The 27,112-nt window shown below is 66.2% G+C and overlaps 14 protein-coding genes and 1 non-coding gene across 15 annotated transcripts; 7 read left to right on the top strand and 8 right to left on the bottom strand.

The window, feature by feature from the left end:
• The first annotated feature begins 276 nt into the window (after positions 1-276).
• V1510DRAFT_419804 (CTP synthase N-terminus-domain-containing protein) lies at positions 277-3,062 on the top strand. The gene is made up of 3 exons (XM_066934358.1): positions 277-507; positions 715-2,008; positions 2,237-3,062. The coding sequence occupies exons 2-3, from the start codon at positions 742-744 to the stop codon at positions 2,692-2,694; spliced, it is 1,725 nt and encodes a 574-aa protein (XP_066787972.1). The 5' UTR covers positions 277-507; positions 715-741; the 3' UTR covers positions 2,695-3,062.
• V1510DRAFT_419801 (uncharacterized protein) lies at positions 2,946-4,225 on the bottom strand. The gene has a single exon (XM_066934357.1). The coding sequence runs from the start codon at positions 4,179-4,181 to the stop codon at positions 3,075-3,077; it is 1,107 nt and encodes a 368-aa protein (XP_066787971.1). The 5' UTR covers positions 4,182-4,225; the 3' UTR covers positions 2,946-3,074.
• Positions 4,226-4,411: 186 nt separating this feature from the next.
• On the top strand, positions 4,412-5,248 carry V1510DRAFT_431200 (uncharacterized protein). Its single transcript, XM_066935421.1, has 2 exons — positions 4,412-4,757; positions 4,790-5,248. Exons 1-2 carry the CDS (start codon positions 4,432-4,434, stop codon positions 5,181-5,183), a joined length of 720 nt encoding a protein of 239 aa, XP_066787970.1. The 5' UTR covers positions 4,412-4,431; the 3' UTR covers positions 5,184-5,248.
• Positions 5,184-6,674, bottom strand: V1510DRAFT_419799 (ZIP zinc transporter-domain-containing protein). Its single transcript, XM_066934356.1, has 2 exons — positions 6,289-6,674; positions 5,184-6,257 (listed from the first exon to the last, which is right to left on the bottom strand). The coding sequence occupies exons 1-2, from the start codon at positions 6,342-6,344 to the stop codon at positions 5,255-5,257; spliced, it is 1,059 nt and encodes a 352-aa protein (XP_066787969.1). The 5' UTR covers positions 6,345-6,674; the 3' UTR covers positions 5,184-5,254.
• Positions 6,675-7,569: 895 nt separating this feature from the next.
• Positions 7,570-7,641, top strand: V1510DRAFT_t187. The gene has a single exon. It is a non-coding gene; the product is annotated as a tRNA-Asp (tRNA).
• A 752-nt stretch (positions 7,642-8,393) lies between these two features.
• V1510DRAFT_419797 (uncharacterized protein) lies at positions 8,394-10,667 on the top strand. The gene has a single exon (XM_066934355.1). The coding sequence runs from the start codon at positions 8,545-8,547 to the stop codon at positions 10,324-10,326; it is 1,782 nt and encodes a 593-aa protein (XP_066787968.1). The 5' UTR covers positions 8,394-8,544; the 3' UTR covers positions 10,327-10,667.
• Positions 10,460-13,156, bottom strand: V1510DRAFT_186137 (ADC synthase). The gene has a single exon (XM_066930443.1). It carries the CDS (start codon positions 12,879-12,881, stop codon positions 10,593-10,595), a length of 2,289 nt encoding a protein of 762 aa, XP_066787967.1. The 5' UTR covers positions 12,882-13,156; the 3' UTR covers positions 10,460-10,592.
• Positions 13,157-14,236: 1,080 nt separating this feature from the next.
• Positions 14,237-16,204, top strand: V1510DRAFT_419791 (transmembrane amino acid transporter protein-domain-containing protein). Its single transcript, XM_066934354.1, has one exon. The coding sequence runs from the start codon at positions 14,373-14,375 to the stop codon at positions 16,074-16,076; it is 1,704 nt and encodes a 567-aa protein (XP_066787966.1). The 5' UTR covers positions 14,237-14,372; the 3' UTR covers positions 16,077-16,204.
• V1510DRAFT_419789 (P-loop containing nucleoside triphosphate hydrolase protein) lies at positions 16,108-17,923 on the bottom strand. The gene has a single exon (XM_066934353.1). The coding sequence runs from the start codon at positions 17,912-17,914 to the stop codon at positions 16,436-16,438; it is 1,479 nt and encodes a 492-aa protein (XP_066787965.1). The 5' UTR covers positions 17,915-17,923; the 3' UTR covers positions 16,108-16,435.
• A 105-nt stretch (positions 17,924-18,028) lies between these two features.
• Positions 18,029-19,589, top strand: V1510DRAFT_380673 (uncharacterized protein). The gene is made up of 2 exons (XM_066931637.1): positions 18,029-18,060; positions 18,152-19,589. The coding sequence occupies exon 2, from the start codon at positions 18,156-18,158 to the stop codon at positions 19,569-19,571; it is 1,416 nt and encodes a 471-aa protein (XP_066787964.1). The 5' UTR covers positions 18,029-18,060; positions 18,152-18,155; the 3' UTR covers positions 19,572-19,589.
• On the bottom strand, positions 19,588-20,520 carry V1510DRAFT_396827 (uncharacterized protein; the record flags this gene model as incomplete). The annotated part of the gene is made up of 2 exons (XM_066931898.1): positions 20,409-20,520; positions 19,588-20,377 (listed from the first exon to the last, which is right to left on the bottom strand). The coding sequence occupies exons 1-2, from the start codon at positions 20,456-20,458 to the stop codon at positions 19,588-19,590; spliced, it is 840 nt and encodes a 279-aa protein (XP_066787963.1). The 5' UTR covers positions 20,459-20,520.
• Positions 20,521-20,660: 140 nt separating this feature from the next.
• V1510DRAFT_419784 (uncharacterized protein) lies at positions 20,661-21,618 on the top strand. The gene has a single exon (XM_066934352.1). It carries the CDS (start codon positions 20,718-20,720, stop codon positions 21,438-21,440), a length of 723 nt encoding a protein of 240 aa, XP_066787962.1. The 5' UTR covers positions 20,661-20,717; the 3' UTR covers positions 21,441-21,618.
• Positions 21,411-23,086, bottom strand: V1510DRAFT_419782 (uncharacterized protein). The gene is made up of 2 exons (XM_066934351.1): positions 21,752-23,086; positions 21,411-21,721 (listed from the first exon to the last, which is right to left on the bottom strand). The coding sequence occupies exons 1-2, from the start codon at positions 23,003-23,005 to the stop codon at positions 21,446-21,448; spliced, it is 1,530 nt and encodes a 509-aa protein (XP_066787961.1). The 5' UTR covers positions 23,006-23,086; the 3' UTR covers positions 21,411-21,445.
• Positions 23,087-23,113: 27 nt separating this feature from the next.
• On the bottom strand, positions 23,114-25,133 carry V1510DRAFT_419779 (P-loop containing nucleoside triphosphate hydrolase protein). Its single transcript, XM_066934350.1, has 5 exons — positions 24,858-25,133; positions 24,789-24,804; positions 24,545-24,597; positions 23,496-24,443; positions 23,114-23,457 (listed from the first exon to the last, which is right to left on the bottom strand). Exons 1-5 carry the CDS (start codon positions 24,961-24,963, stop codon positions 23,393-23,395), a joined length of 1,188 nt encoding a protein of 395 aa, XP_066787960.1. The 5' UTR covers positions 24,964-25,133; the 3' UTR covers positions 23,114-23,392.
• Positions 25,134-25,700: 567 nt separating this feature from the next.
• On the bottom strand, positions 25,701-27,097 carry V1510DRAFT_396815 (kinase-like domain-containing protein). The gene is made up of 6 exons (XM_066931897.1): positions 26,928-27,097; positions 26,777-26,896; positions 26,657-26,747; positions 26,295-26,625; positions 26,112-26,263; positions 25,701-26,080 (listed from the first exon to the last, which is right to left on the bottom strand). Exons 1-6 carry the CDS (start codon positions 27,015-27,017, stop codon positions 25,776-25,778), a joined length of 1,089 nt encoding a protein of 362 aa, XP_066787959.1. The 5' UTR covers positions 27,018-27,097; the 3' UTR covers positions 25,701-25,775.
• Positions 27,098-27,112: the final 15 nt, after the last annotated feature.

Below are 27,112 nucleotides of genomic sequence, written 5' to 3'. Positions count from 1 at the left end.
CTCTGACCTCGCGGATCCTGGTCTCTCCAGGCTTGGCCTGCTGGCTCCGCAGTGATAACAGCTCCAGCCATTCCCGCCAATACCGGTCCCTGGCTCTCGAGCGCCGGGAACATCGCGCTGGAAGTAGCGCCCGCGCTCAGTCGCAAATGGCACCGGCAATGAGTCGCCGCAGGTGACTCAGGTCTCTTCACTTAAGGTTCATGGAAGGCTTCTAGCTGGGTTCGACGCATAGAGACGCCTAACCACCAACGCGGCGCAGTTATGCCATATAATCCAATCAATGCGACACGCATCCGTGCACCATTTTTTTTTTCTTTGATTGCTGAATCGTTCCCTTCTCTTTTTTCTTTCCCCCCCTTCTGTCCTCCAGAAATCGACAGATTTTGATCAAAGCAAGGACTTCGAGAGCACCGGCGACAAGCAAAGGAACTTAGGGCCTGTTCAAATTATATTTGTGTAATTTGTACAGAATTAGCCGCAGCTTTACTTGTGAAAGTTGCGTTTAGGGTGAGTGAGACGCGATCGACGCGAGAAAATTTTTTTCTGCGGATGGCAGCGTCTGCGGACGTGCAAATCAGTGCAGACGGATAGTGGGGGTGCAAGGCTCCATGGGCGTGTGCTTGCGAGCCGCTCGCGGCGTTTGATCTGCCTATACTGCGCTGGACGATCCTCTGACGCTGCCATTCTATGTCGCAGGGCATTGCTGACCGTCAGAGCTTATCTACTCTATCAAACTCCATCATGAAGTACGTCGTTGTCTCTGGAGGTGTCATCAGCGGCATCGGCAAGGGCGTTATTGCGTCGTCGACCGGTCTGCTGCTCAAGACGCGCGGGTTCAAGGTCTCGGCCATCAAGATCGACCCGTACATGAACATCGATGCTGGCACCATGAGCCCGCTCGAGCACGGCGAGGTGTTTGTGCTGAACGACGGTGGCGAGGTCGACCTCGATCTCGGCAACTACGAGCGATACCTCAACGTCACGCTGACGCGTGAGAACAACATCACGACCGGCAAGATCTACAGCAAGGTCATCGAGCGCGAGCGCAAAGGCGACTACCTCGGCAAGACTGTGCAGGTGGTGCCGCACATCACGGATGAGATCCAGAACTGGATCGAGCGCGTGGCTAAGATTCCGGTCGACGAGTCCGGCGAGGAGCCCGACATCTGTGTCGTTGAGCTTGGCGGCACGGTCGGCGACATCGAGTCCGCGCCCTTTGTCGAGGCTCTGCGCCAGTTCCAGTTCCGCGTCGGCGTTGAGAACTTTGCACTGATCCACGTGTCACTGGTGCCGGTCGTGAACGGCGAGCAGAAGACGAAGCCGACGCAGGTCGCCGTGCGCGATCTGCGCGGTCTCGGCCTGATGCCCGACATCGTCGCTTGCCGCTGCACGCAGCGTCTGGAGAAGCCCACGGTGGACAAGATCGCCATGTTCTGCCACGTCCAGCCGGAGCAGGTCGTCGTTGTCCACGACGTGAACTCGGTCTACCACGTCCCGCTGTTGCTGGAGCAGCAGCGTATCATCCAGGTCCTCACCAACCGCCTGAAGCTCGACAGCATGAACGTGTCGTCGCCGTTCATCGCCAAGGGTACCAACCTTTGGAACCAGTGGAAGCAGCTGACCACGTCGCACGACCGCATGTTTGAGACCGTGACCATTGCCCTGGTTGGCAAGTACACGCACTTCAAGGACAGCTACACGTCGGTCATCAAGGCGCTCGAGCACTCGGCGCTGCGCTGCCACCGCAAGCTGACGATCAACTGGGTCGAGTCGACCGACCTCGAGATCTCGTCGAACGACAGCAACCGCGTCAAGTTCCACAAGGCGTGGCACGAGGTATGCTCGGCCGACGGTATTCTTGTCCCTGGTGGCTTTGGATCGCGTGGAACCGAGGGCATGATTGCCGCCGCCAAGTGGGCGCGCGAGAACAAGGTGCCGTACCTGGGTATCTGCCTCGGTCTGCAGATCGCCACGATCGAGTTCGCGCGCAACGTTCTCAACCTCACTGGTAAGTACGGCAAGGAGTGCAGGAAGCGGCCGCGTCGCCGCGTTTGTTGGCCACCCATCGCACGATACATTTAGACCTATATGCCTGGACTGTGGTTTATGGGTATTCCTCAAGTGCTAGATTATCAGGCTGAAAACAAACGTGGTTGACTGCGGTCGACGCTTTTCTTGCACAGTCCTTGTGCCTGTCTTTGGGCAGAAGGGTTGTCGAGTGGCCTAACAATTCTAGGTTCGAACAGTGACGAGCTCGTCGACAAGCCGGAGCACTCGCTGGTCGTGTTCATGCCTGAGATCAGCAAGACCCATCTGGGAGGCACGATGAGACTCGGCCTGCGTCCGACGCACTTCCAGCCCGGCTCGGAGTGGTCGCGGCTGCGCAAGCTCTACGGCGGCGCCGATTCGGTGGAGGAACGCCACCGCCACAGATACGAGGTCAACCCCGAGTACGTTGCCCAGCTGGAGGGCGCCGGTCTGCACTACGTCGGCAAGGACGACGTCGGCGAGCGCATGGAGATTCTCGAGATGAAGCCTGAGGACCACCCGTTCTACGTTGCCGTCCAATACCACCCGGAATATTTGTCGCGTGTGCTGGAGCCTTCGAAGCCGTTCCTCGGTTTCCTTGCCGCCAGTTCGGGCATACTCGACGAGCTGCTCGAGAACAACCTGCAGGTCAAGGCCTCAAACTAGAGCCTGCGCCACTAACGCTGCTCACGATAATTGCATCACGCTACTTGTTTAATTGTGTTTGATTTATGGAGGAGACGGTCTGGTTCTGCAGTTGCGATGTGTATATAGTAATCAGCAGAAATTCCGCGTACGAGCCTCGAGCTGCCAAGTTGAAAAGCCCCGGAGGGGGACCTCTCCAACTTTTGGGCGGCTCAGGCTTGGCGCAGACGCTGACGGCCGGTCTCCGAGGACTCTTGGTTTAGACGGGGCATGGTTTCAAAAAGTATGTTATTCATGGGATTGTTATGCCTTTTGTTTTGTAACGTATGTACTGTATATATTTGTAAATATACGAACGCGCGCGCGCGGGATTTATGACAACGATGCAGGATATGTACAGATCACAGGTTGGCCGTGGAAGTCACGTCAACACTGCCAAGGTCGGCCGTCAGCTCGCCGATGCCGGAAGCGTCGCCGCTCAGGTAGGCCACCTCGGCCAGGCGTTTCTTGGCCAGAACCTGCTGGTCGCCCTTGAAAAACTCGGCGCCGAGCGAAAACCACTCATGGGCCACCTTGTAGTTGCCAAACACGGCAGCCTCGAGCGAGCCCAGGTTGAGCATCGCCGCCGGAATGCCGGCAGCCGCCGCCCGCCGCCAGTGGTACTGCGCGCGCAGGTAGTTGCTCTCTTTGTAGAAGATGCTGCCCAGGATGAGGTGCACCGGCAGGATGACCTTGTCGAGGCGCTGGTCGGTGAACTGGGTGGTCTCGATGGCCTCGAGGAAGTGCGCGCGTGCGTGTGCATGCGCGCCCGTCTTCAGGTAGAACTTGCCCAGCTGGGCGTGCGTGCCGATCTGAAGCTCGATGTCGTAGTCGGGCACATAGTCGTAGCTGCGGCGCTCGTCACCGGGAATGGTCTCGAGGTGGTCGCGGGCGGCTGTGATCGACCGCTGGAAGAGCCGCTCCGCCTCGTCGAGGTTGCCGCGGGCCATCTCCTGCTCGGCCGTCAGCCGCAGCGCGAGCGGGTTGCGCAGCGAGACCAGCTCCTTGATCATGTCGGTCGCGATGGCCTTGTCCTCTTTGGACGTCTCGGGATCCTTGAGGACCTCGACGCACTGGATTGCGATGGCTTGCTGGTTGCCAGCCTGGAAGGCTACCTCGAGGATCTTGTCCTCGAGCTCACGCATCTCGTCGTTTGCCGGGCTGCCGGGGGTCTGCCGGTATCGCTCGAGGATGCGCTTGACCGACATCAGGTCGCGGGTCTTGTTGAACTTCATACGGACCTGGAAGCCGTCGAAGTTTTCGGGCAGCTCGTAGACCTCGTCGCAGATCTTGCTGATCTTGTACATGGGCAGGTCTGTTCGCAGCATGAGCCGCGCGTAGTTGGTGTACTTGGTCGGCGGCGTGATTTGCCGGAGCGCCCGCGTGGTGAGCGCTCGGTCGAAGGAGAGGGTTGGTGCCGACACACGGACACGCAGCGCGTGCCGGACGACTCCAATTGCGCCGGACATGGTCTCAGGTGGGCGGCTCTGGTTCTGCCGTGCGGCTCGTGGTGGTGAAAAAAGCGAAGAAAAGTGCGGTACGGTGACCGGAGAGCATAACAGCCGGGACAGTCACGCCAGCGGCGGTGGGCAAACGGGTGGTCGTTTGGCCGTGGCGTCACCCAGCACCCCTGAGCCAATTTGTCACGTGATGGATGAGCGCTCAAAATTTTTCTCCCGGCATCAACACTGGAGCCGCACTCCGAACGAGCACGCACAGATGGCAGCCAAGCGCAAGACACGGAGCTCGCAGCCGGCCCAGGACAAGGCCCCGGCCAAGTCCGCTAAGCCCGCTGCGGGATCAGGCAGCAAAGCCGGATTCAGCATCGTGATCGAGAGCAAGAACTCCAAGAAGAAGTTCGCGGACGACGACGACATGGACGAGTCGCTGATCATCGACTCGGCGGCGTCAGCGGCGCGCGCGGCAGCCGCGGCTGCGGCTGCCGCCGAGTCGGACAGCGACGAGGCGCCCGAGGACGAATCGATCAGCGGCAGCAAGCAGGCTGCGCTCGAGGCGGAGGCCGCGCAGCGACTGCAGGCAGAGGCGTAAGTCGGCGCGGCGGCACGGCTAACGGCAGGACCCAGGCGGCAGAGCGCGAGAAGCGGCGGGCCAAGAACGAGCGACTGAAGCAGCAGAAGGCCGACAAGCAGGCCAAGCAGAGCGCGCGGATCGCCGCGGACGAGTCGCTCTTCCTGCCGCAGTCTGTGCTGAGCGAGATCACGACGGACCTGCAGCGGTCGCCGAGCCCCGGACCGGCGCCGGCGCCGGTGAACCGCAAGAAGAAGTTCGTGGACGTGGACGCGAGCAAGCCCAAGGACCTCAAGAAGGGCAAGACGACGGTGCGGGTGCTGGGCAGCAGCAAGCTGGGCACGCTGGCGCCGGTGGCGGCGTCGCGGGTGACCAAGACACGCAGCAAGTGGCTGAACCGCAAGACGGTGCAGCGCAAGGCGGTACTGTCGCGGGCACGGTAGTCGGTTGTATAGTATTGTATATTGCATCTCGGGACATGCCCACGGAATACAGGAACTATCTACTAGCAGGATCACTCGTGGGCGAGCAGGGTGACGAGCGGCAGCAGCAGGCCGCAGATGGCCGCGACCGAGTCCTGGACGAGCTGGACGGTGTTCTTGGGCGCGTCGCCGTGGTCGTGGCTGCTCTGCATGACGTGGATGGCCACGAAAAGAAAGGTGCCACCCGAGAAGAGCAGCAGGATGCCTGTCCACCACTGGATGGTCGCATGCGACGTAGTGCCGATCAGGACGAGCATGATCCAGGTGACAAGCGCGCCGATGGGCGCGGCCAGCGAGAACACGAGCAGGTGCTGGCGGATCGTGCGGCGCGCGATGCCCGTGCGCAGCAGCACCGCCGACATGCCAAACGCGGCCGGCGCCTTGTGCAGCATCAGCGCCAGAAAGACCATGGCCTCGAGCGCGACGTTGGACGACGCGGCGGACGCGCCCAGAGCGATGCCGTCGGCGGCCGCGTGAATTACCAGCCCCGTCGTCGTCGCCATGGCTGCCTTGTGGCCGGCCATCTCGTTCAGCGTCATCGGCGTCGACGTCGAGTATGACCGCAGCTCCGAGACGTCTACCGCGCCGTGGTGGTGACCCTTGTGCTGCGCGTAGATCTCAGGTAGATGCTCGACTAGGTACATGAGCACAAAACCAGAAATGAGTGACAGAGCGATGTACGTCGGCGTGTGGGCAGACGCGGGCGTGCTGACGCGGCGGCCGCGGTCGTCGTCGTCGTCGTCGTCCGTGGCGTCATAGCGCACGGCCGCGGCGATACCGTCGACGCGGTCGAGCGCGCGCGTCAGTCCGGCGTTCGTGCCGGCGCCGATGTTGATTGGCGGCTTGGTCGGGCTGCCAATGCCTGGCCGAATCCGCTGCTTGAACTGCGGGACCGTGTAGAGCGTCTCGACGCCCTCGGGGATGATCACGATCAGCGAGGTGCCCATCAGGACACCAGTGCCGACGGTCGACAGTAGCCGCAGCTGGTCAGGTGACAGCGAGACTGCGAGCGGCAGCATGCCGGCGCCGAAGGATCTGCCGTCAGCGCGTCCGCGGGCGCACTTACGCGATGCCCATGAGAATTGACATGAGAACGAGGGCGAAGAAGCCCTGGCCGGCCATTGTTGCGAACGAGAGAGCGGACGGACGATGCCGATGGAGTGGGCGGGAGCGCGATCGGATTCAGTGCAGGACAAGTGCTTGGCGGCGTGGTTGCGCCAGAGCCGATGTGTCGTCGAAGGCTCGGTGGTTCTGGTTCGCCGTTACTGTGCAGCGCGCACCGCCACGACGCCGCACGGGCGCCTCACGACGCCGCACGGCGCCCACGAAGCCGCACACATCACGTGATCACGGCTGTATGCCTGCCGCGGGACGGCGGCGGGTTCGCGATGCCTCGGCAGACTCTCGGCAGCTGCCGATGCGCAGCAGCCGCCGGTCGCCTGCCAAGACGGCGTGCGGACCGCGTCGCGGCGCAGATGGCGTACACTACCAGCTGGCGAGCGCGCGACACGCTGAATCTATCAAACATTGACGCGTGACGCCGTGATCTATCAAGCAGCCACTCGGACGCATACTATCCCAAAACAGTCGCCACCGCGACCCGTGACGCAGCGCAGGCTCCGCCAGCAAATAGGGCGCCGGCACCGGGGCCGAACGCGAGCTATGCGTGCGGCTCTAGCTGCACTCGGGCGAGATTAGGACGACGGCGCACACGCGCGGACGTGGTAGCGCTGAGCGTAGGGCCCCGCATGGCGGTCTGGCCAGGTGGGCCGCGAAACGTACGGCGGCGGCACACCCCGCAGACGCACCCTAGCCGCGGCGTTGTAAGCGCAGGCGGCGGCAGTGGTGGGCGCGCGGCTGGCGGCAGGGGCAGAGGTGCGCAGGCCTCAGGGGCCAGAGAGCAGACAAGCGTCTAGCGGACGGTGGACGCGCGGCGCAAGGGTGCGGGCGCACCGGCCGAGGTCCGGGACCGGTGGTCGCGGACTGCTTACGCAGGGGTGGCCACAGTGGACGCGTACGGTCCGGCATTCTTGCTGCATAAGCATGCGTTTTGTTGATATTTGTGGTGCCCCTGACGTGCCCGCTTGCGAGCGCACGTGCTGGTGTCGCGTGGACGGGCCTAATGGAGCGCGGCGGCGGCCTATTGCGGGGAGAGCGCGCCGTGCTCCCGTACGCGACGGCTCCAGCCGAGCGCTGGGCAGGGGCGCCCGGAGGCTCAAACCGGACGGGTAGGTCGGGCAAGCCAGGCAAGCCGGGAGGCCGCCGCGACGCGGCTGCGGGCACGGCGGCCGGCAGCGTTCTGGGTGTGGGCGGTCTTGAGTGCAACCGCGCCCTTTTCTAGCACGAATCGGCAATAGTTTAGTGGCTAGAATTCTCGCTTGTCGCGCGGGAGACCGGGGTTCAATTCCCCGTTGCCGAGTTTTTGCCGGTGTTCGTGTCGGCCACGGCCTGCCATGGTCTGGCGCGCAGGAGCGAACACGCAGGCGCTTACCCGAGCAGCAGGTGCGGCGCAGCGCACGCGCGTCGGCGAGCACAGCCCGCTTGGCGCGGTGTTTTTGTGCGGCGTTTTGGCGCAGCCACAGACGGCTGTCCGAGCCGGCCACGCTTGGTCGGCGCTGGGTCGGCCGCTGTCGCCGGCCGGCGCGCAGAGGTGACGTCGGTTCTGTCGGGGGCCGTGCGCAGTGCGATCGCCAGCTGACGGCTTCGCTGGCCGGCGCCCACCGAGCCCGCAGCGTGACGGCCAGACAGCAGGCCGCGGTGTGACGCACTGTGGCTGTGATACCGCAGACGTGGCGCGCCAAGATCTGCTAAAGATAGGGAGCGGGCGGATCTTGGCTGCAAACGGGGACGCCGTTGCCGGGGCAACGAGGGCGGGGTGGGCTTGGCGTGCCCTGTTATCGCGGGAGGTGTGGCTGGAACCGTCGGTACCGGGTACCGCGGGCGCCAGTGGTTGGGAGCGCGGCGCAAACGCGACGCACTAGGCCTCTCCCAGCCTGGACCAACGACAACGGTACGGCCGGGGTACGTCGGTGTGGCTGGTGTGCGGCCGCGCCGGCCTCGTCGGCTCGCACGCCGCCAAGCTCGCAGGCTGTGCAGGTCCTCGGCACCGCCGGCACCGCCGCTGGCGCCGCTGGCGCTGCTGGCGCCGCTCCTTGCGTCGGCGCCGGCGGCCCGCGCTTTGAGCAAGCGCGGCGGCAGATCGCGTGCGGCGCCGCTGGCGCCGCAGACCTCGGCGACTATCACGGGATATATATAGCCTGCCAACGGCTGGCCACTTTCTAGCTCTCCTCGTGCTGTCCCCGATCCCGTGGTGTCGCCTGTTATGCGCTCCGACAAAGCCAGCCCGCTGATGCTCTCGGCGCGGTCTAATGCGCTCCAGTTTTACACCCCACTGCCCAGAGCGACCGCCGCTGCCAGCGCCGGCGCGAGCCGCCCGTTGGTACCGGCGGCCGTGCCGCTCGCGGCCTGGTACCGTGCTCCAGACAGCCAGCGCCAGCTGGACAGTGCTGGCCGCGATCTGTCCGAGTATGCCGACGACGCGGCGTACGCGGCGATCCGCACGTCCCACACGGCTCCCCGCACGTACCGCTCGCTGCTGGAGGACGGTCCGGCAGGCGGGCCACGGCCGGCGAGCGACAGCCGGCTGCGGCAGCACAGCTACGAGACGCCGGCGGTGAGGCCGCGAGCCACAGGCGGCCGCCTGCGGCTGCCGTCGGCCGCTGCCGCCCGCGCGAGCCCGAAACACCGCCGCCACTCGGCGCCGCCGTCGCCGTACAAGCACCCGAAGCTCGCCGAGGCGTCGGTGCATATGCGGCACACGCACAAGCGGCCGCCGGTGAGCCCGACCAAGGCCGGAAAGACTACGGCGGCCAAGCCGGCGACAAACCCGCTCGGCAAGGCCGCAGCCAAGGCGCCCGCCAGGGCCGATCCGCCGCGGTCGTCGGCGGCGTCCGTGCGGTCGCTGGCACCGTCGTTCCGGTCGCGCACGTCGATCGAGCCGCGCCGCCGGCTCGCTCGGCCGGTGCTGGATGCGCTTCCAGCCGAGATTCTCGACTGCGTATGCAGCTATCTCCCCCAGAAGGACCTGCTGGCGGTCGTGCGGACGTCGCGCGCGCTGGCAGCGTCCGCCTACGGCTTTCTCTACCACCGGCCGCAGTTCACGACGTCATACCGTTTCGCGCAGTTCGTGTCTGTGGTGGCGCGCGACGCGAGCCTGGCCGCGCTGGTGCGAGTGCTGGATTTGTCCCGGGTCGAATCGCGCGTGCTCGCCGACGACATCGTGCTCGCCGGCTGGCGCGACTGGAAGTACCGTTCCGAGCCCCTGTACTCGAGTCGGCGGTACCTCACTGAGGCGTCGGCGGCGCTGTTGTTCCGCGACACGGACGCGCGGCCGACGCTGTCGCGGTCGTCCTCGACAAGCTCGACGGACTCGGCTGTGGCGTCGCCCCCGACGCCACCGACGGTGCCGCTGTCGCGGCTGCACTTTTCGTCGCGCCCGTCGGCCGCGTCCTCGCATCCGCTGCAGTCGCCGCTGCTGAAGCAGTACTCGCTGTCGCGCGATATTCCGGCGGGCGCGCTGCTACACGTGCTGCGGGCGTGTGAGGGCCTGCGCCACGTCAATCTGTCGAATTTGCCGCTGGCTGCCGACTACCGCATTGCGCCACACAAGCGCCCGACGTTTGAGCCGTCGACGACGTCCGGCGACTTGTTTGTGTCGGACGTGCCCAAGTTCTACACATGGTCTGACAACGAGACGGTGTCGGTGTCGGTCAAGCGCGAGGTTGTGGATGCGCTGCTTGCGCTGTCGGAGTTGGAGACGCTCAAGCTGCGCAAGCTGGTGTGGGTGACCAAGGACGTGGCGGTGCGGCTGGCGGTGCACGCGTGCACGGGCCAGCGGCCGGTCCTGACCTTCGTGGACCTGCGCGAGTGCGGCATGACGCGCGACGTGCCATGGGCTGTGCGCGGCGAGCCGTCCGCGCTACAGACGGCGCTGGTGGACGCGGGGCTGGCGGAGCGGCCGCGGCCGGTGCGCGACGACGACGACCAGCCGGACGCGGTGGACGCGATCCGCCTGCAGGGCCTGATGGTGTCTGCGGCGGCGTGAGTGGCGGCACGCGGCGGTGCGCGGCTGCGCGCGGTTATGCGCGGCTATGCGCCGACCCGGGTCGACCCCGACCCGTGACCGGGGCCAGTCTGCAGGCGCGTCCAGCATGCTGGCTCGACCCACGCCGCTGGCTCGTTCCACGCTGCCGGCTCCGGCACGGTCTCGGCCTCTCCCTTCATTATAGATCGCGGCCGCATCTAGAGCGGCCGCCGGCTGCATGCTTGTGTGATATATACATAGATCGGCGTTTTGGCATTTACATCCCGCTACAGGAACGGCTGGAGCACGCCCTCGAGCTTGAGCACCATCTCGGCCCACTCCTTGTCGGGGTCGCTCAGGGCCGTGATGGCGCCGCCGGCGCCCACAGTCCACTCGTCGCGCGTCTTGTCGAGCACGGCCGTGCGGATGACCACGCTCCAGTCACCGCGGCCGCGGCTGTCCCAGTAGCCCGTGACGCCCGAGTAGATGCCGCGCACGCCATCGTTCATCTCGAGCGCCTGCAGGATCTCGACCGTGCGCTTCTTGGGCGCGCCAGTCATGGACCCCGGCGGCAGCGCGCCGCGCAGCACATCTGCGCCGGTGAACTCAGGCCGGTACCGGCCCTCGATGGCCGAGACCAGCTGGTAGACGGTCGCGTAGGCTTCGACGCGCATGAGCTGCGGCACGGTGACGTCGCCGGGCTCGCAAAAGGCCTGCAGGTCGTGGCGCACGAGGTCGACGATCATCAGGTTCTCGGCACGCTCCTTGGGGTTCTGGCCGAGCAGGACGTCGGCCATGGCCGGCGTGACGGCTTCAGTGCGGGCGATGGTGCCCTTGATAGGCCGCAGCTCGGCCACACGCGTGCGGTCGTCCCACGTCAGAAAACGCTCGGGCGAGGCGCCGACAACGGCCGTGTGCGCTGTCGACAGGAAACACGCGTACGGTGCCGGGTTGGTTCGCCGCAGCCGCTTGTAGGCCTCCCAGGCGTCCGTGGCCAGCGGCGCGCCGGCGCCGGCGCCGGCCCGGGCGCGCATGGTCGTGCGGCCGGTTACGCAGAGCTCATACGAGTCGCCCGAGTAGAGGAACTCCTGGGCGCCGCGGACGGTGTCGACGTAGTCCTCGTGGCCCGGCCGGACCACGTCAAAGTCGGCGCGGCCCTCGGCCACGCCGTCGTCGACCGACACGATCTTGAGCAGGCCGGCCAGTGACGCCGCTGTGTCGTCGACCCACGCGCGCTCGTTGGTTGACTGCACGTACACGGTCGACGTCTGGTGGTCGACAATGATGCTGCGGTCGTAGAACGTGAGATCGACGTCCGGGATCGTGCGCTCTTTGACGATCTCGTCGAGCACGCCAGCGAGCCCGAACTCGTACGAGTAGTAGCCGATGAGGCCGCTGTCGAACGGGATCTCGGTGCCGTCGTCATCGGTGGCCATGCCCTTCATGAAGTGCGCCAGAAACGCCCACACGTCGCGCGCGCCGGCCACCGGCACGCGCACGGGCTCCTGCGCACGCGTGGCACCGCCGCGTACAAGCAGCAGGCACTCGTCGTCGAGCCAGTACGTGATCTGCATGCTTGACGCCGAGCGCACGCCAATCACGGTCCAGCGGCCGGGCGCGGCCGCCGAATCCAGCAGCGCAAAGTCGCCCTCGGCCAGCGTGTCGCAGATGGCCACCGTGGCTGCGCCGGCGTCCGCGCACGGTAGGCTGCGCCGGTACGTCTCGGCCTTGCCGGTCACTGGCGGTGCCGGCGTGCCGTCAGCCTGGCGCGGGCCCTTGAGCAGCGGCTGCGCGCGCACGAGCGGCACGCCCGCGACGGCCGGCGCGCGCGCCGCCAGCAGCGCGCGCCGGGCGGCCACGTGCGCCGCTGCCAGATCGTACAGCGCGGCAACAGTAGCCACACCGTGCTCAGAGCAGATCGACTCCGGGTGGTACTGTACACCCCAGAACGGCAACGTCTGGTGGCGCGCAGCCATCAGCACGCGACGGTCCGCGTCCGTGGCCCAGGCCAGCGGCACTAGCGGCCCTGGCGTGGCCTCGTCAAAGGTGGCAAACAGCGAGTGGTAACGCACGCACGCGAGTGTCTCGCCAGCGGTGGCGAACAGGTCCGCGCGACCTTCGGCCGTGATGTCGACATCCGACACCACTCCGTGGCGCACCTGCGCCAGCCGGCTGATGTCGTGGCCGTATGCGTTCAGAAACGTCTGGAAGCCCAGGCAGACGCCCAGAACCGCTGGCACCTCGGCGCCGCGGCCCGCCTCTTCCAGTTCGAGCAGGTACTTCCAGACCTCGGGCAGGATCCCCGTGTCCTCCGGCAGCAGCGGCGAGCCCGGGCCGGGGCCGATCACGACGAGATCGGTCTGATCGATCAGATCGCGCACGACGGCGGCGTCGACCTGGTCTGCGTGGACAATTGAGATGTCCACGCCGACGGGCGCAGCGGCGTCAGGCCCGTTTGCGTCTATGGCGGGGCCATGCTTGGTGTCGGCAGCGATCCGGCTAGAGAGCGCCTTGTGGACTGTCGAGTATAGGTTGAGCGTGAAAGAATCGTACGAGTCTAGAAGAAGGACTCTCATTAGATGTGCTCAGCCTTACTGCCTGCGGCTTGGATTGGTGAAGAAAAGTGCGGCAGGCGCGGCTTACGTCGGTGCACGGATTTTTTTTCGGTCGTGCCGGGGTGCAGGTTACCCGGGCGGCGGAGGGCGCGGACCAGACTGCGGGCGCTTACCCTGCCGCTCAGGGGCTAGTTCCCGTTATCCGCGCGCTAGTGCTGAGTCACCTGGCGGTCCTAGCTCCGTGCACCGGGCGCGTGGTACGGGTGCGGCCGCGGCCGCGCCAGGCGGCCGCAGGCGCCAGCGCGGCGGGCCCGACCACTGCCGGCCGGCGCTAGAGGCCGCGTGCGGACGCGGTCAAACGATAGCAGCACTAGCGCCGGGAGCAGCGTGAGTCGTGCGCTACCGCGTACGGGCTGTCCTGCCGCAATCGGCAGGCGCACGGTCCGGCCTGCCTAGGAGCGCAAGGGGCCGCGCGCGGACCGGAGCTGCAGCAGGCCGCGGGTGCGGCCGCACAGGCGCGTACTTCCGAAGAGCGGACGGAAGCGGCCAATGGCGCAGCGCGGGTGCGATCGGCACGGCCGTGGCCAGACGGGCGGGGTGAGCAGCGCGGTGCGGGTGCGGTGTTGGCGCGGCGGCGTGGCAGACGTGGCAGGCGTGGCAGGTCCGGGCGGCTGCGAGACCAGACTGGGCGACGACGCCACACACGGGCACCGCACGCCACCTCCGCGCCGGCACAGCCCCGAGACACGGCTGCAGACGGCACTGCCGTGGCGCTCTGGCTGGCCGTCGGCGGCCGGCCGACCACGCGGCGGCCGTGCGCGGCGGCGCTGGCGCTGAGCCGACCACCCACCGGCCACCGTGGTGCCTGTCCACCGCTGACCGGTCGGCCCCGGTCCGCAAGGGCGCTGCCGGATCGTTCCGGACAATGCGCTGGCGCCAGCGCGCTTTTCGTGCGCGCGATAGGCTACGATAGACTTGCTTATCTGGGCGCGCAAACCTTGTTGGCCCGGTGCCGGCGCTGTCGCCTGCCCAGCGACGCGGGACGCCGGGACTGGTGCTGCGAAGCCGTAGGAAAAAAATTTTCAGGACAGCCGTCCGGTAAACGGCGGCGCTGTGCCGGCAGAGCCGCAGCGTCATGCGGGCATTGTGGCGTCGCAAGTGTGCCGGCCGAAGGGACAAAGCTCAGATCGCAGCCGCTGGGCAAGCCACACACTGCAAACTCTAACGGGCGGCTGTCGGCGTACGTCGACGCGCTAACCGCGGCAGGCGTGGCGCACGCCGTCCCAGCCCGCGCCCGCGACGAAAATTTTTTCTCGAGCGCAGAGTCCCGTGGCGCTAGGACCGTCTGGGAATCGCGCCCTCGTCCGATGCACAGATCACCGCAGCCGTGGCCGTCGTCCAGGCGGGCGGCGGGCAGTCCGCGACCGCCATAAAAGGCCGTGAATCCACCGCCCCGGTTTGCCGGACATCTCTGCGACGTTCTGTTACACACACCACACTCTGCTCTCCGACATGTCTTCCAGACGCCGGTCATCGCTCACGCACTCGCTGCGGTACTCGGGCGGGGTGAACTCGCTCGACCGCTTCGCGTCGTCGTACACGCGCGCGCAGTCGTTCCTGTCCATCGACACCAGCACGCTCCGGCAGACGCTGGCGTCATACCGGCTGCTGCCGCAGGACGACGGCGCCGTGGACGACAGCGACTCGCTGCTGTTTGCGCCCGAGACCAGCGACGACGAGGCATGGTTGTCGCCGCCACGCCCGGGCTTCTCCGGACCCCTGAGAAACAGTCCGGGTAACTACGCCGCACTTGGTGCGGCGCGCGCAGACCGCGCGGACAAGCCCGTCCCAACGGTCGCCGCCGTCGCCACCAACGCCGACGAGCGGCTCGCCGGCGGCACTGCGCTCGCCGTCGACGAGGCCAGCGGCAGCGTGCTCGTCGTGCCGGGCCGCTCGACAGCGCCCCAGACCGTGTTCAACTCGGTCAACGTGCTCGTCGGCATCGGCCTGCTCTCGCTGCCGCTGGCGTTTGCCTACGCCGGTTGGGCAATTGGCACGCTCTTCATCGTCGCCGCCGCCCTGACGACACTCTACACGGCCAAGGTGCTCGCGCGCTGCCTGGACACGGACGAGACGCTCGTGACCTACGCGGACATCGCGTTCGCGGCCTACGGCCAACGCGCCCGCGTGGCCACGTCCGTGCTGTTCTCGATCGAGCTCATCGGCGCGTGCGTCGCGCTTGTCGTGCTCTTTGCCGACTCGTTGCACGCGCTCTACCCCGCGATCGACAACGACGTGTACAAGGCGGGCGCGTTTTTTGTGCTCGCGCCGCTGATGTTCCTTCCGCTGTCGGTGCTGTCGTTCACGTCCGTGCTGGGCATCCTGTCGACCTTCGGCCTCGTCGTCATCGTCTTTGTGGACGGCCTGATCAAGCGCGACCAGCCGGGCTCGCTCTGGCAGCCCATGGAGACGCACGCGCTGCCGACCAACTGGATGGCCCTGCCGCTCTCGTTCGGCTTGCTCATGTCGCCTTGGTGCGGCCACTCGGTCTTCCCCAACGTTTACCGCGACATGCGCCACCCCTACAAGTTCAACCGGTGCCTGAACCTGACATACACGTTCACGTTTCTGGTCGACCTGAGCATGGCGCTGCTCGGCCTGGTAATGTTTGGCAACCTCGTCTCGGACGAGATCACCGAGAACATCCTGCAGACCGCCGGCTACCCGCGGGCGCTGTCATACGCGACCGTCGTCATGATTGCCATCATCCCGCTGTCCAAGACGCCGCTGAACGCGCGGCCGATCATCAGCACACTCGAGGCCCTGCTCGGCGTCGACAAGGTCGTTCCGCGCGAGCCGCTGGCCAAGCAGGCCGCCACGGTGGGCCCGCGCGCCGCCATCGCGCACTGGTACGCGTCGTACCGTGCTGATATCGTGCGCGCGCTCGTCCGCGTGTCGGTGACGTTCGTCATTGTCGTCATTGCCATCCTCTTCCCGGCATTCGACCGCATAATGGCCTTCGTTGGCAGCGGCCTGGGCTTCACCATTTGCATCACCCTGCCCATGATCTACTACCTCAAGATCTTTGCGGGCACGGGTCGCATCTCGCGCGCCGAAAGATCCGGCGCGTTTGTTCTCATCACGATTTCCGTCATTCTCGCTGTGCTCGGCACCATCTGGTCACTGCTCCCGAGCCGCGTCATCTTCGGCTACTAGCCGTTTGGCAGATATGCCTGTTGCTTTTACGGTTTGATGCATTTTACAAGGCTTTGTAATGGTTTTGGTTATAAAAATTGGGATCATAATATACATTGGTACACGCGCAGCGTTGCTGCTACCGAGAATCTGGTTCAGTCGGCGGCTATATGCTGTGGCTATATGCGGTTATATGTAGAGCGGCTATGCGGCCGTATGCTGTCTAGACGGCATATAGCCGCGGTGCGGTTATATGCGGCTATATGGACGTGCCTCCGCGCGGCGCTGCGAGACCGCCTGCCCTACGGACAGCGCCTCTGTGCGTCTGTCCGTAGAGTAGCCATTCTCGACGGGTCACCAGAAGGCCCGCTGCGTATGCGCTACTTGCCAACGCAGAACCGTGAGAAGACGACGCCAAGCATCTCCTCCACGCCGACCGCGTCGCCGGTGATGCGGCCAATGCCGTCTGCAGCCGCGCGGAGTTCTTCCGAGACGACGACGACGTCGCCGGACCGGCGGCCTTCGGTTTCGGCGCGAGCGAGTGCGGCCAGAACTTCGTGCTCTAGTAGGCCCTGGACGCGCGCAGACGCGCTAATGGGGTCGAATGCGCCGTGGTCGTCGACAGAGAACGCGCGGAAGGTTGCTGCGAGCCCCTCGGTGAGTGTGTCGATGCCTTCGAACCGAAGACACGAGATCGGGAAGACTGCGGTAGGCGCAACACCCAGCTGGCCGGCTGTAGCCGCCACTACAGCGTCCAGCGCGTCCGGGGCGACCATGTCGATTTTGTTGAGCGCAACGACGACCTGTTGGGACGGCTTGGCGCCGGCCAGAGCGTCCAGCTCGGCCCGGACGGCGGCCAGATTGGCGGCGTCGGCCGGCACGACGACCACGACAAGATCGGCTTCGGCGCCCTTCAGACGCGCGCGCTCGACGCCGATCCGCTCCAGCTCGTCGTGCGCACTGGAGCCCATGTCGCGGCGCAGCCCGGCCGTGTCTGTGAGCACGACGCGGTAGCCCGCGATGTCGAGGCCGACTTCGAGAAAGTCGCGGGTGGTGCCGGGGACAGCGCTGACAATGGCCGCGTCACGGCTGGCCAGCGCATTGAGCAGCGACGACTTGCCCGCGTTCGGTGGTCCGAGAAGGACAGTGCGGATGCCGCCGAGGACGATTTCTGAGCGGCGCAGACGGCTGAGATGGCGGCCTATTTCTTCCCGTAGTCCGCGCGTATCATTCAGAGCCATTTCCATCAGCGATCCGCTCGACTCGTCAAAGTCGCCGTCCTCAGAGAAATCGATGACAGCCGCCAGCGTCGCGGACACGTCCACGATGCGCTGGCGCCAGTCGTTGTACATGCGGGCCGTGCGGCCGTCGGCAGCTGCGCCGACGCTGGCCTGAAGCTGGACCTCTGTTTCGGCGTCCAGCACCTCGCCCAGCGCCTCGGCCTGGGTCAGGTCCATCTTGCCATTCAGAAACGCCCGCCGGGTGAACTCGCCGGCCTCGGCGTAGCGCACCGGGTGCAAGGTGCCGGCCTCGGCCGCGCACAGAACGCCGGCGGCCTCGATGGCGCCTAGGAGCGAGCCTAGGACGGCTCGCGAGCCGTGCGTATGGAACTCGACCGTGTCTTCGCCGGTGAAGGAGCTCGGGCCGACGTTGACGAGTGTGAGCGCGTGATCGATCATGCGGCGGTCGCCGGCGCCGACGCCGGGCCAGTAGAGCTTGCGGAGAGAAGCGACCCGCGGCTCGGGCAGCTCTGATCTGATGAGCTTGCGCAGGACCGGTCGGCTGAATGGGCCGGACAGCCGGACGACGGCGACGGCGGACTTGCCGGCCGGCGTCGAGAGCGCGTAGATGGTGGCCATGGGTCGCGGTCGAGCGTGCGGACAAGTGTTGAGGTGCGGCGCCGCAGTGTGTGCGGCTCAGAGCGCCGCTCAGCGTGCGGCGTCGACCCCTGAGTCGTGCAAAATTTCCAACCTCACCGGAACCTCGGCCGGCACGGAAACACCAGGTGAGCACGCCACAGGCAGCCGGCGGGCCATTGCGCGCGCCCGGCGGGCCGCCGGGGCCAGCAAAACAGTTCGGTCGGCTGACACGCGCAGAACCATGTTACGGGTGGCAGTCAGGGCGCTTCGGGCGCCTCGGCCATCGTGTCTTCGGACGTACTCCAACAAGCGCACGCCCGCCGACACGCCGTACACGCGCACTGTGTACGAGATGCCGGCGCCCGCGGTCGGCGGAGGCGCAGATGGCGGCAGCGGCGGCGGCCCACGAGCGCAGTTCCAAAAGCCGCCGTCCGCGCGGCGGCCAGACGCCAAAAAGAGTGGCACCTTCTACCGGATGGCGCCCGGCATCATCGGCCTGGGCATGCTGCTATGGGGCGGCTGGGTGATTAAGCGCGGGTTCTACGACGAGGGCTCGTCGGACGAGGACCCGCTCAACCCCGAGCGGTTTTCGACGTACCGCATCACGCACCGCGAAAAGGTCGCCGACGACATGTACCTGGTCGAGCTCGCGCCGCCGTACGAAACGTACCAGCGCATGCAGAAGGCGCGGGCCAAGCGCAAGGCCGACAGCAACGCTGCCGACGACGACGGCCGTCAGAGCGTCGCCGAGGAATACTGGGACGGCAGCAGGCTGTGGAGCATCGAGGTCAAGCAGCCGGACCTGCAAATTGTCCGGCGGTACACGCCGCTGCCGCTGTTCTACATGCTGGCGCTGGACCCGGGCCGTGGGGAGGACGACAAGACAGCGCGCAAGAAGGCGCTGCTCCGTGTGCTGGGCTCGAACGATGACGAGGGCAAGTTTGTGCTCATGGTCAAGCGCTACGCGGACGGAGAGATGTCACGCTGGTTGACGTCGCTGCCGGTGGGCTCGTCCGTGGAGATTCGCGGGCCGTTCACCGAGCTTGCGCTGCCGTCGGAGCTGTCGCCGACGGACCTGATTCCGCACCCGCGGCGGCCGATGCTCGACAGCCCGTCGAAAATGCGCTCGGACAGCTACCCGCTGGCGCGCACCAACGACCTGCTGTTCCTGGCCGGCGGCACCGGCGTGGCGCCGGTCCTGCAGATGCTGTTTTCGCGCAACCCGCCCAAGGGCCAGGTCAAGGTGCTGTATTCTGTGCGGGACAAGCGCGAGATCCCGTTCCCACGGCTGCTGTACTTTCTCGAGCGCACCGGCCGCGCCGACTTTTCGATCTTTGTCGACGCCGAGCGCAAGACAGTCAAGGCCAGCGACGTGCCCGGGCCGGACGAGGCGTCGGCGGCGCGCGTGCTCAAGTACGACGAGGCCTCGGCGAAGCTGGTCGACGAGGTCAAGACGGCGCCCGAGTTTGAGGTTGCGCGCAAGAAGCTGCTGGGCGAGCGGCCGTTCCGGCCGTCGCTGGCGGTGGTGTGCGGCCCGGAAGGCTACGTGGCGAGCATGGCCGGCCGGCGGTCGCTGAGCCGCGAGAACCCGCAGGGCGCGGTCGGTGGGCTGCTGAAGGAGCGCGGCTGGAACGAAACGAACGTCTTCAAGATGTAGTGTAAATATGTACAGATCATGCAGATGCAGGCGCCGCCGCAGAGGCGCGCACCGGGGCCGGGGAGCCGGCGGAGGCGGGCGCCTGTTTGGCTGGCGCCTGGGCGGCCGCGGGCCCGCCGGCCGCGGCCGCCTTTTTGGCCGGTCCAGCCGGCCTGGGCTTGCGCGGCTTCTGGCCCTTGTGCTCGGCACCGTCGTACCAGCGCCAGCCGTGCTGCTTGCCGAGCTTTTGCGAGTTGCGCAGCCCGTCGCGGGACTGGCGCTTTCTGAGCATCTCCCGGCGCTTTTGGTTCGGCCGGTGCTTCTTGTCGACGACCGAGCGGCCGGCGACGACGACCCGGTGCTTGGCGTCGACGTGGATCACCCGCCACGGCCGCTCCATGCCGCGGTAACGCTGTGTGGACTGCGCGACGATGTCGTCGCCAGAGACGGCGACCTCCGCGATCTCGGCCAGCGCCTGCGCGCTCAGCTCCTGACGGTAGTAGCTGTCGGGGCGCTGCTGGGGCACGTACGCGGCGTACATCTTCGCGTCGAGTGCGGCCTGGCGGGCGAGAGGGTCCATCAGGTCGAGAAGCGGATCTTCGGCGGGCTGGTCGAGCTTGACGGTGGCCGCGGCCGACGTCGAGAACAGGTTGAACTCGAACTCGTCGGGCTCGTCGGCAGGCTCGTCGGCGGCGGGCTCCGCCGCCGGCTCGGTCGCGGGCGCGATCTCGACCGCGTCCGCCAGGATGTCGCGGTACCGCCGCTCCAGCTCGGCCGCATCGCTCTCGGCGGTCTCGGCGGCGTCGAAGAGCTCGGTGCGGGATGCACTGCGGTCAGACGGCCCGGCTCAGCACTTACACCACGGCGTCCGCCGGCGGGTCCGGCCGGACGAAGCGCGACTTGGACATGTTGCGGAGGAAAATTTTCGACGCGGGCGGAAGAGGACGACCGCCGCACGGCGTGCGGCGGGTTTGGGCCGGGTAACTGTTCGCGCCGCGCCGCGCTCCGTGCGGCGCCGTCGGCTCGCTGTCGGCTTACCCGGCGCCGGGGCCCCACGGCAAAGCTCTTGGCCGGCTCGACCGACGACTCCACCCGAGCATATAAGATGAGCAGAGGTACGCCCCCGGCAATTGGCCGCCCGACCGTCGTCTGACCCTAGCTATCAAAATGAGTACCGCGTTCGCCGAGAAGGCCCGCAAGGTCGTCTGCATTGGCCGCAACTACGCGGACCACATCACCGAGCTCAACAACGCCCGGCCCAAGGCGCCGTTCTTTTTCCTCAAGCCCCCGTCGTCGATGCTGCTGCCCGGCGGCGGCCCGGTGCTCGTTCCCCGGGGTGTGAACGTGCACTACGAGGTCGAGCTGGCGCTGGTCATGGGCCAGACGCTCAAGGACTTTGCCGTCGCCGGCCGCGACCGCGCGACCGTCAACGCCGAGGCGCTGGCGGCCATCGAGGGCTACGCGCTGGCCATCGACATGACGGGCCGCAACGTGCAGGACAACATCAAGGCCAAGGGCCTGCCGTGGACCACGGCCAAGGGCTTCGACACGTTCCTGCCCATCTCGGCCTACGTCGAGAAGTCGCAGATCCCGGACCCGGCCAACGTGACGCTGTCGCTGACGGTGAACAAGCAGTCGCCGCCGAACCAGTACGACTCGACCAACCTGATGCTGTTCCCGATCCCCGAGATCCTGTCGTCGATCTCGTCGGTGATGACGATCCAGCCGGGCGACATCATTCTCACGGGCACGCCCAAGGGCGTCGGCTCGGTCAAGCCCGGCGACCACATCGACGCGTCGATCGAGGTCGACGGCAAGGTCATTGCCGAGAGCGTGATCTCGGTCGACGTGGCCGACAAGGGCGGCATCTACGACTTTGTTCCGCAGTAAATAGACTATTCGTCGTCGGACGCAAACCCGAAGCTAAACGCGGCCTCGCGCGCCTCGACGAGCTGCTGCCAGCGCGACGGCGCCGCGACGTCGTCCAGCACGCCGTCCGGCAGCAGTGCGGCCTCGGCCGAGCCGCGCAGGGCCTCGCGGAACATGTCGTAGACGGCCGAGGAGCCGCAGTCGGCGTCGTCGTCGTCCGCAAAGCCCGAGATCTGGTCGGGCCGGTCGCGCAGGAAGCGCAGCACCCTGCGGGCGTGCGGCACCGGCACGAAGTTTTGCGTCTGCGTCAGCGTGGTCGCGTGCGCACTTACCAGGGCCACCGTCGGCGCCAGGTTGACCACCAGGTGCCACCACCCCGACGGCACGTGCAGCACCTCGCCGGCCCGGCAGATGCCCTCGACGTAGCCCGGCGTGTCGCGGGCCGCCGCGTGGAAGTCCAGCAGCCACTCGGCGATCGAGACCGGCGCCGTGACCTCGCTCTCGTCCTCGGACACGTACACGCCCGGCGGCGGCACGTCCGGCGGAAACATGACCCAGTACTTGTCGCCCTCGAGCACGGCGTTCCATGCCGACGTCGCGTTCGGGTCCTTGTGGAACGTGCTGCCGCTGCGCGTGGGCCCGACGATCAGCCAGCGGAAGTTGGGCCGCCGGTCGCCCAGAACCGTGAACAGGTCCTGCCGGAACGCCTCGGGCGGCGTGTACGTGCTCTCCGGCAGCCGCTCGGTGTCCATCTTCTCCATGAACCGCGGATCGAACAGGTACAGCGGGCTGACGTCGCGGTTGTGCTGCATGTAGTCGGCGTAGACGCCCATCCGCCACTGCACGTTTTCCTGCTCGAACTCGGTGTCGGCGAACGCCGTGGCCAGGCCGTCGATCGTCCACGACGTCGGCCACGCCCAGCCGTCCATGACGAACGGCCGCGCGACCCATTTCTCGTCGAACTCGGCCGGCGACAGGGCCGCGGCCACCCGCGGGATCCCGCGCGCCGAGCCCGGCGCGGCCACGCCGCCCGGCAGCCCCTCGACGTACGCGCGCACGTCCAGGGCCGACAGCACAAACATACGGTGCAGAAGGTCCGAGAACAGGCCGTCGCAGCGCAGAACGGCCTCCTGGCCGGCCTCCAGTCGCCAGTATGTCCGGCGCCACGAGCCGTACCAGCGGTCCAGCGGCTCGGCGCGGCGGGTCAGCAGCTGCCGCCAAAAGTCCTCGAGCCCGGTGAAGGCCGCCCAGAGCCGGGACGTGTAGCCGAGCTGGCGGAGCTCGGCGGCGTCGACAAAGTTGTCGAGAAAATGCACAATCAGCTCGTCCGGCAGCGCGCCGAAGCTGCCGAGTAGGTTCCGCCGACGTTGCCGGCTCTGGACGACCTTGTCGTCGGCCATGAGAATGGCGTTGCCCTCGGGCATGAGCCCGAGCGGGTGCTTGCGGGCGATGGCGTACTCCTGGGTACGGCCGGTGCGGCGCTTTTTGCGGGGCCGGTCCTTGATCTGGGCGGTGGGGACCAGTCCGGACGCGGCCGTCGACAGCTCGGTCGCCGCCGGCAGCCCAGCAGCGTCATCCACGGTCATAGCTCGTCGGTCGTGTGCCGCAGCCGTCGTTGGCGTCGCTCTGTGCGGACAAACCTGTCTGGATTTTGCAGGTCTACAAATTTTTCTCTTCACAACTCCCAACGCGTCTTAATGCCACAGATTTATTTCTCTAGACTACAGCCGTCGTTCTCGGCCCTGGCTCGTGTAAGAGCATAATTTTCCTTCATTACTATCTTCTCGACTTTTAAAAGATTTATGTCTCATTTATACAACAGAGGGCCATGATATACGGGGCGACAGAACTTAAGTGGATGAAGTGAGTCAATTAAAACAAACAAGCATAAATTTTTAAGAGATCATAAAAGATAAGCAACAGAAAATATATAGACACGCGTTGAACAAAAACTAAGCCATTCAAACTTCTTTTTACATAAGATCAGCGACATTCATGGGCATCTCCTCGATCTGTGTGCTGTAGAACTTCTCGATTTCTGACGTTAGCATGCGCACACGGGGCTGGGCAACTTACCTCTCATAATCTTGACATCGTCGTTCGTAACAAAATTGATGGCAACACCCTTACGGCCGAAACGTCCGCCACGACCGATTCTGTGAATGTAGTTCTCCTTGTTGGCAGGCAGGTCGTAGTTGATGACGAGCGACACCTGCTGAACGTCGATACCACGGGCGAGCAGGTCGGTGGTGATGAGGACACGCGACGAGCCCGAGCGGAACTCGCGCATGATAACATCACGCTGGGCCTGGTCCATGTCACCGTGCATGGCCGAGACGGTGAAGTCACGCGACGTGAGCTTGTCCGTCAGCCAGTCGACCTTTCTCTTCGTGTTGCAGAAGATGACGGCCTGGGTGATGGTGACCGTGTCGTACAGGTCGCAGAGCGTGTCGAGCTTCCAGTCCTCGAACTCGACGGCGACGAAGAACTGCTTGATACCCTCGAGCGTGAGCTCGTCCTTCTTGACCAGGATGCGGATGGGGTCGCGCATGAACTTCTGGGTCACGTCGAGCACCTCCGACGGCATCGTGGCCGAGAGCAGGACGACCTGGGTCGTGGGCGGCAGCAGCTGGAAGATGTCGTAGATCTGCTCCTTGAAGCCCGACGACAGCATCTCGTCGGCCTCGTCGAGGACGAAGAGCTTGATGGTCTCGGTCTTGAGGTAGCGGCGCTTGATCATGTCGTGGACACGACCGGGCGTGCCGACGACGATGTGGACACCGTCCTGGAGGGCCTTGATGTCCTCGCGGACGTCGGTACCACCAATGCAGGCGTGGCACTGCACGTTGGTGTAGTCACCGAGCGCGATGACGACCTTCTGGATCTGCTGGGCCAGCTCACGGGTGGGAGCCAGGATCAGCGCCTGGCACTTCTGCAGGCTGAAGTCGATCTTCTCCAGGACCGAGATCGAGAACGTCGCGGTCTTACCGGTACCAGACTGGGCCTGGGCGATAACGTCGTGGCCTGCGCTGTCAGCGTGTCCTAAACGGGCGAAAAAAATTTGCAGGGCGCATTTTGCCACGGCCGCGGCCGCAGCGCCCCACGCGCACGCGTTCGGCACTCACCCTTGATGACGGGCATGATAGCACGCTGCTGGATGGACGAGGGAACCTCGAAACTGCACACGTTAGCCTGGCCCCTGTCGCGCGACACGCGCCGCACGGAGCCGGCGTCCGCGGCGGCTGGCGACCGCGGCCCGCGCGTCTCGCGCCGCCGCCCGCCGCCCGCCGCCTGCCGCTGCCGGCTGCCGCGCCATCCGCCATCCACCGCAGCCGGCGCGCGCACGCGCCGACCCCAACCGCGTCTTACCCATAGGCGTAGATTCCTGTTCGTCAGCACCCATCCATCATCCGGCATCCATCCAGCGCCTGCACTCACCTCTCAGCAGCTCCGGCTTCAGGTTGAACGCATCGAAGTGGTCAATGACCTCATCGTAGTTGGACTCGATCTGATCTCCGTCGATGTCGTTAAGCTGATCGGCCATGCTGGGCAGTGTTTTCTAAGCAGATGTAGGTCTCTCTAGAAAGTATGAAGAATCTGAAAATAAACCTGTGTTTATTTCAAATTCCCGGTAAAGTAGCTGAGTGAAGAAATTTTCTGTTGCGTTGTGGGTTCTTCAAAAAAATGGAAGAAACCAGGATGCCAATTTTTTTTAATAAAATTTTTTCGCTTCTGATTTTTGTTCTATGGAACTTTCGTTGTGTGGTGTGTCGGCCAATTCGATGTAAGGGGAGGGCGCGGTCGGTGGGTTTACGGCTGCAACCGTCGCGCGCTGGCGCGTTTGTGGCGAGACCGCCGGGGCGCGCGGCACCGGAGTGCACTAGCACGAAAAAGTTGCGCGCTTGCAGCGCAATCGCCGCGGCCGCGCGACGGTTGGGGTGCAGCCGCCGCGCCGTCGCTTAGCGCGCCGGCGCGGTGCAGCCCGAGCAGCGGCCGCGCAGATAAACCGGCCGGTAGGCGCCGGCGGCGGCTGGACGACCGGGCTGGGCCGCAGGCTGGGCCGGGGGCTGGGGCGCCAGCGCACCGGCAGGCGGCCCGCGGGCGCTGGCCGCGGCGTGGGCCGCAGCGGCCGCCGGCGCGGGCTGGGGCCTGGCCGCCGGCCGCAGCGCGCCACGCGGCCCGAGCGGGCTCCGGCGTGGCGCCGTGGCGCCCGCCGTTGCCGCCGTGGGGCCGGGGGCTGGCCGCCGGCCGAGAGCGTGCAGGTGGGTACGGGCAGTGCGGTGGCTGGCAGATAAGGTGCATTGGTGCGCCGCACGGGGCGCGGCGCTGGCGCCGCACGCCGTGCGGCTCGGTCTCCTACCGCCCCGCGCCCTCCAGCGCCGCGTCCAGCGGCAGCAGCGGCGACTTGTCCGCCTCGGGCGAGTACGTGAACCGGCCGTCCATGATCGCGCCGTCCGTCAGCCGCGTCAGCAGCCGCGTCTCGAGCTGCGAGTGGTGCGACCGCCGCGCGTTGTAGTTGGTGCGCATGCCCGGCAGCAGGTCGGTCTCGTCGCCGGCGGCCGCGCCCGAGGCCCCCGAGATGAACGCGTGCGCAGCGCACTCGTCCACCGTCAGCCGGGCGGCCGGGTCCGCCATCAGGCACCGCACGATGAAGTCCTTGGCTGCCGTCAGCGCGCCCGCGCGTCCACGTACCGTCCGCCGAGATCTCGGCCCAGTGCTCCTCCGGGTCGAACACCACGTCGCCGGCCAGGATGGCCTCCATCTCCTCCGCCGGCGAGTCGCGGTCGAACGGCAGGTACCCCGACAGCAGGAAGTACGCGATGATGCCCAGGCCCCAGATGTCGCTGCCGTCAGCAGCGCCGCGCGCGCACTTACACCGGCTTGCCGTGCCCCGTCTTCTTGACCATCTCCGGCGCCATGTACCCCGGCGTGCCGCACATGGTCTTGAGCATGTGCAGCTTCTCGTCGTCGATGATCTGCGACATGCCAAAGTCCGCGATCAGCACGTCCGCGTCGCTGTCGGCCGTCCGGAACAGGATGTTCTCGGGCTTGAGGTCCCGGTGGACGATGCCGTTCGCGTGCAGGTACGCCATGCCCGACAGGATCTGCCGCAGGATGCGCACGGCGTCCGACTCGTAGTACGAGCCCTTGGAGAGCACGTGGTCAAAGAGCTCGCCGCCGTGGGCGATGCTCGTGACGAGGTAGACTGCGGTCAGCGCGTCCCGGCCGCCACGTACGGTTGTTGGCCGTCTCGAAGTAGTCGACCATGGTCAGGATGTTGGCGTGCCCCTGCGAGACGCGCTTGAGGACCTGCACTTCGTTGCGGACCTGCGTCAGCGGGCCCGCCCGGTCCGTACCATTCGCTCGCGCCCGGACATCAGCCGCTTGTTGATGATCTTGGCCGCGTACTTGCGGCCGGTCTCGATGTGCACGGCCTCCTTGACGACCGCGTACGAGCCCTGGCCGAGCGTGCGGCCCTGGGGTCAGCGTGCGCGCGCCCGCACCTACCGTCTTGTACTTGCACGAGTGGATGGCGCGCGACTCCTGCGCCTCGGCCAGGATCCGGCCGGGGCCTCCGGCGAACTCGGACGACTGCATGACCGGCGGGCGGGTCGGATGCTGGCGATGTGGATGCTGATCCGTGCTGTTCGTGCCGATCGGCCGTGCCTTATTTACAGTGCGGCTCAAGATAG

The sequence above is a fragment of the Dipodascopsis tothii genome (genome assembly GCF_038497935.1).
Source record: "Dipodascopsis tothii strain CBS 759.85 unplaced genomic scaffold V1510scaffold_23, whole genome shotgun sequence".
Taxonomy (NCBI): Eukaryota; Fungi; Ascomycota; class Lipomycetes; order Lipomycetales; family Lipomycetaceae; genus Neoaidaea; species Neoaidaea tothii.
Note: the sequence above shows the minus strand (reverse complement) of the source record. Positions and strands in the feature narration are given on the sequence as shown.

Bases quoted from the DNA above. Each gene is read 5' to 3' on its own strand.
- V1510DRAFT_396815 (XM_066931897.1), bottom strand. From the start codon at position 27,017: ATGCAGTCGTCCGAGTTCGCCGGAGGCCCCGGCCGGATCCTGGCCGAG. The intron at 26,897-26,927 runs GTAGGTGCGGGC...CGCTGACCCCAG, and splicing joins ACTCGTGCAAGTACAAGACG to GGCCGCACGCTCGGCCAGGG. The intron at 26,626-26,656 runs GTACGTGGCGGC...CGCTGACCGCAG, and splicing joins CTTCGAGACGGCCAACAACC to TCTACCTCGTCACGAGCATC.
- V1510DRAFT_186137 (XM_066930443.1), bottom strand. From the start codon at position 12,881: ATGAGAGTCCTTCTTCTAGACTCGTACGATTCTTTCACGCTCAACCTA.
- V1510DRAFT_419789 (XM_066934353.1), bottom strand. From the start codon at position 17,914: ATGGCCACCATCTACGCGCTCTCGACGCCGGCCGGCAAGTCCGCCGTC.
- V1510DRAFT_419782 (XM_066934351.1), bottom strand. From the start codon at position 23,005: ATGACCGTGGATGACGCTGCTGGGCTGCCGGCGGCGACCGAGCTGTCG. The intron at 21,722-21,751 runs GTAAGTGCGCAC...ACGCTGACGCAG, and splicing joins TGGCGCCGACGGTGGCCCTG to ACGCAAAACTTCGTGCCGGT.
- V1510DRAFT_380673 (XM_066931637.1), top strand. From the start codon at position 18,156: ATGTTACGGGTGGCAGTCAGGGCGCTTCGGGCGCCTCGGCCATCGTGT.
- V1510DRAFT_419797 (XM_066934355.1), top strand. From the start codon at position 8,545: ATGCGCTCCGACAAAGCCAGCCCGCTGATGCTCTCGGCGCGGTCTAAT.
- V1510DRAFT_419804 (XM_066934358.1), top strand. From the start codon at position 742: ATGAAGTACGTCGTTGTCTCTGGAGGTGTCATCAGCGGCATCGGCAAG. The intron at 2,009-2,236 runs GTAAGTACGGCA...TAACAATTCTAG, and splicing joins CAACGTTCTCAACCTCACTG to GTTCGAACAGTGACGAGCTC.
- V1510DRAFT_419801 (XM_066934357.1), bottom strand. From the start codon at position 4,181: ATGTCCGGCGCAATTGGAGTCGTCCGGCACGCGCTGCGTGTCCGTGTG.
- V1510DRAFT_419799 (XM_066934356.1), bottom strand. From the start codon at position 6,344: ATGGCCGGCCAGGGCTTCTTCGCCCTCGTTCTCATGTCAATTCTCATG. The intron at 6,258-6,288 runs GTAAGTGCGCCC...CGCTGACGGCAG, and splicing joins TCAATTCTCATGGGCATCGC to ATCCTTCGGCGCCGGCATGC.
- V1510DRAFT_419784 (XM_066934352.1), top strand. From the start codon at position 20,718: ATGAGTACCGCGTTCGCCGAGAAGGCCCGCAAGGTCGTCTGCATTGGC.
- V1510DRAFT_419791 (XM_066934354.1), top strand. From the start codon at position 14,373: ATGTCTTCCAGACGCCGGTCATCGCTCACGCACTCGCTGCGGTACTCG.
- V1510DRAFT_431200 (XM_066935421.1), top strand. From the start codon at position 4,432: ATGGCAGCCAAGCGCAAGACACGGAGCTCGCAGCCGGCCCAGGACAAG. The intron at 4,758-4,789 runs GTAAGTCGGCGC...GGCTAACGGCAG, and splicing joins CAGCGACTGCAGGCAGAGGC to GACCCAGGCGGCAGAGCGCG.
- V1510DRAFT_419779 (XM_066934350.1), bottom strand. From the start codon at position 24,963: ATGGCCGATCAGCTTAACGACATCGACGGAGATCAGATCGAGTCCAAC. The intron at 24,444-24,544 runs GTGAGTGCCGAA...CTGACAGCGCAG, and splicing joins TATCATGCCCGTCATCAAGG to GCCACGACGTTATCGCCCAG. The intron at 23,458-23,495 runs GTAAGTTGCCCA...TGCTAACGTCAG, and splicing joins CGATGTCAAGATTATGAGAG to AAATCGAGAAGTTCTACAGC.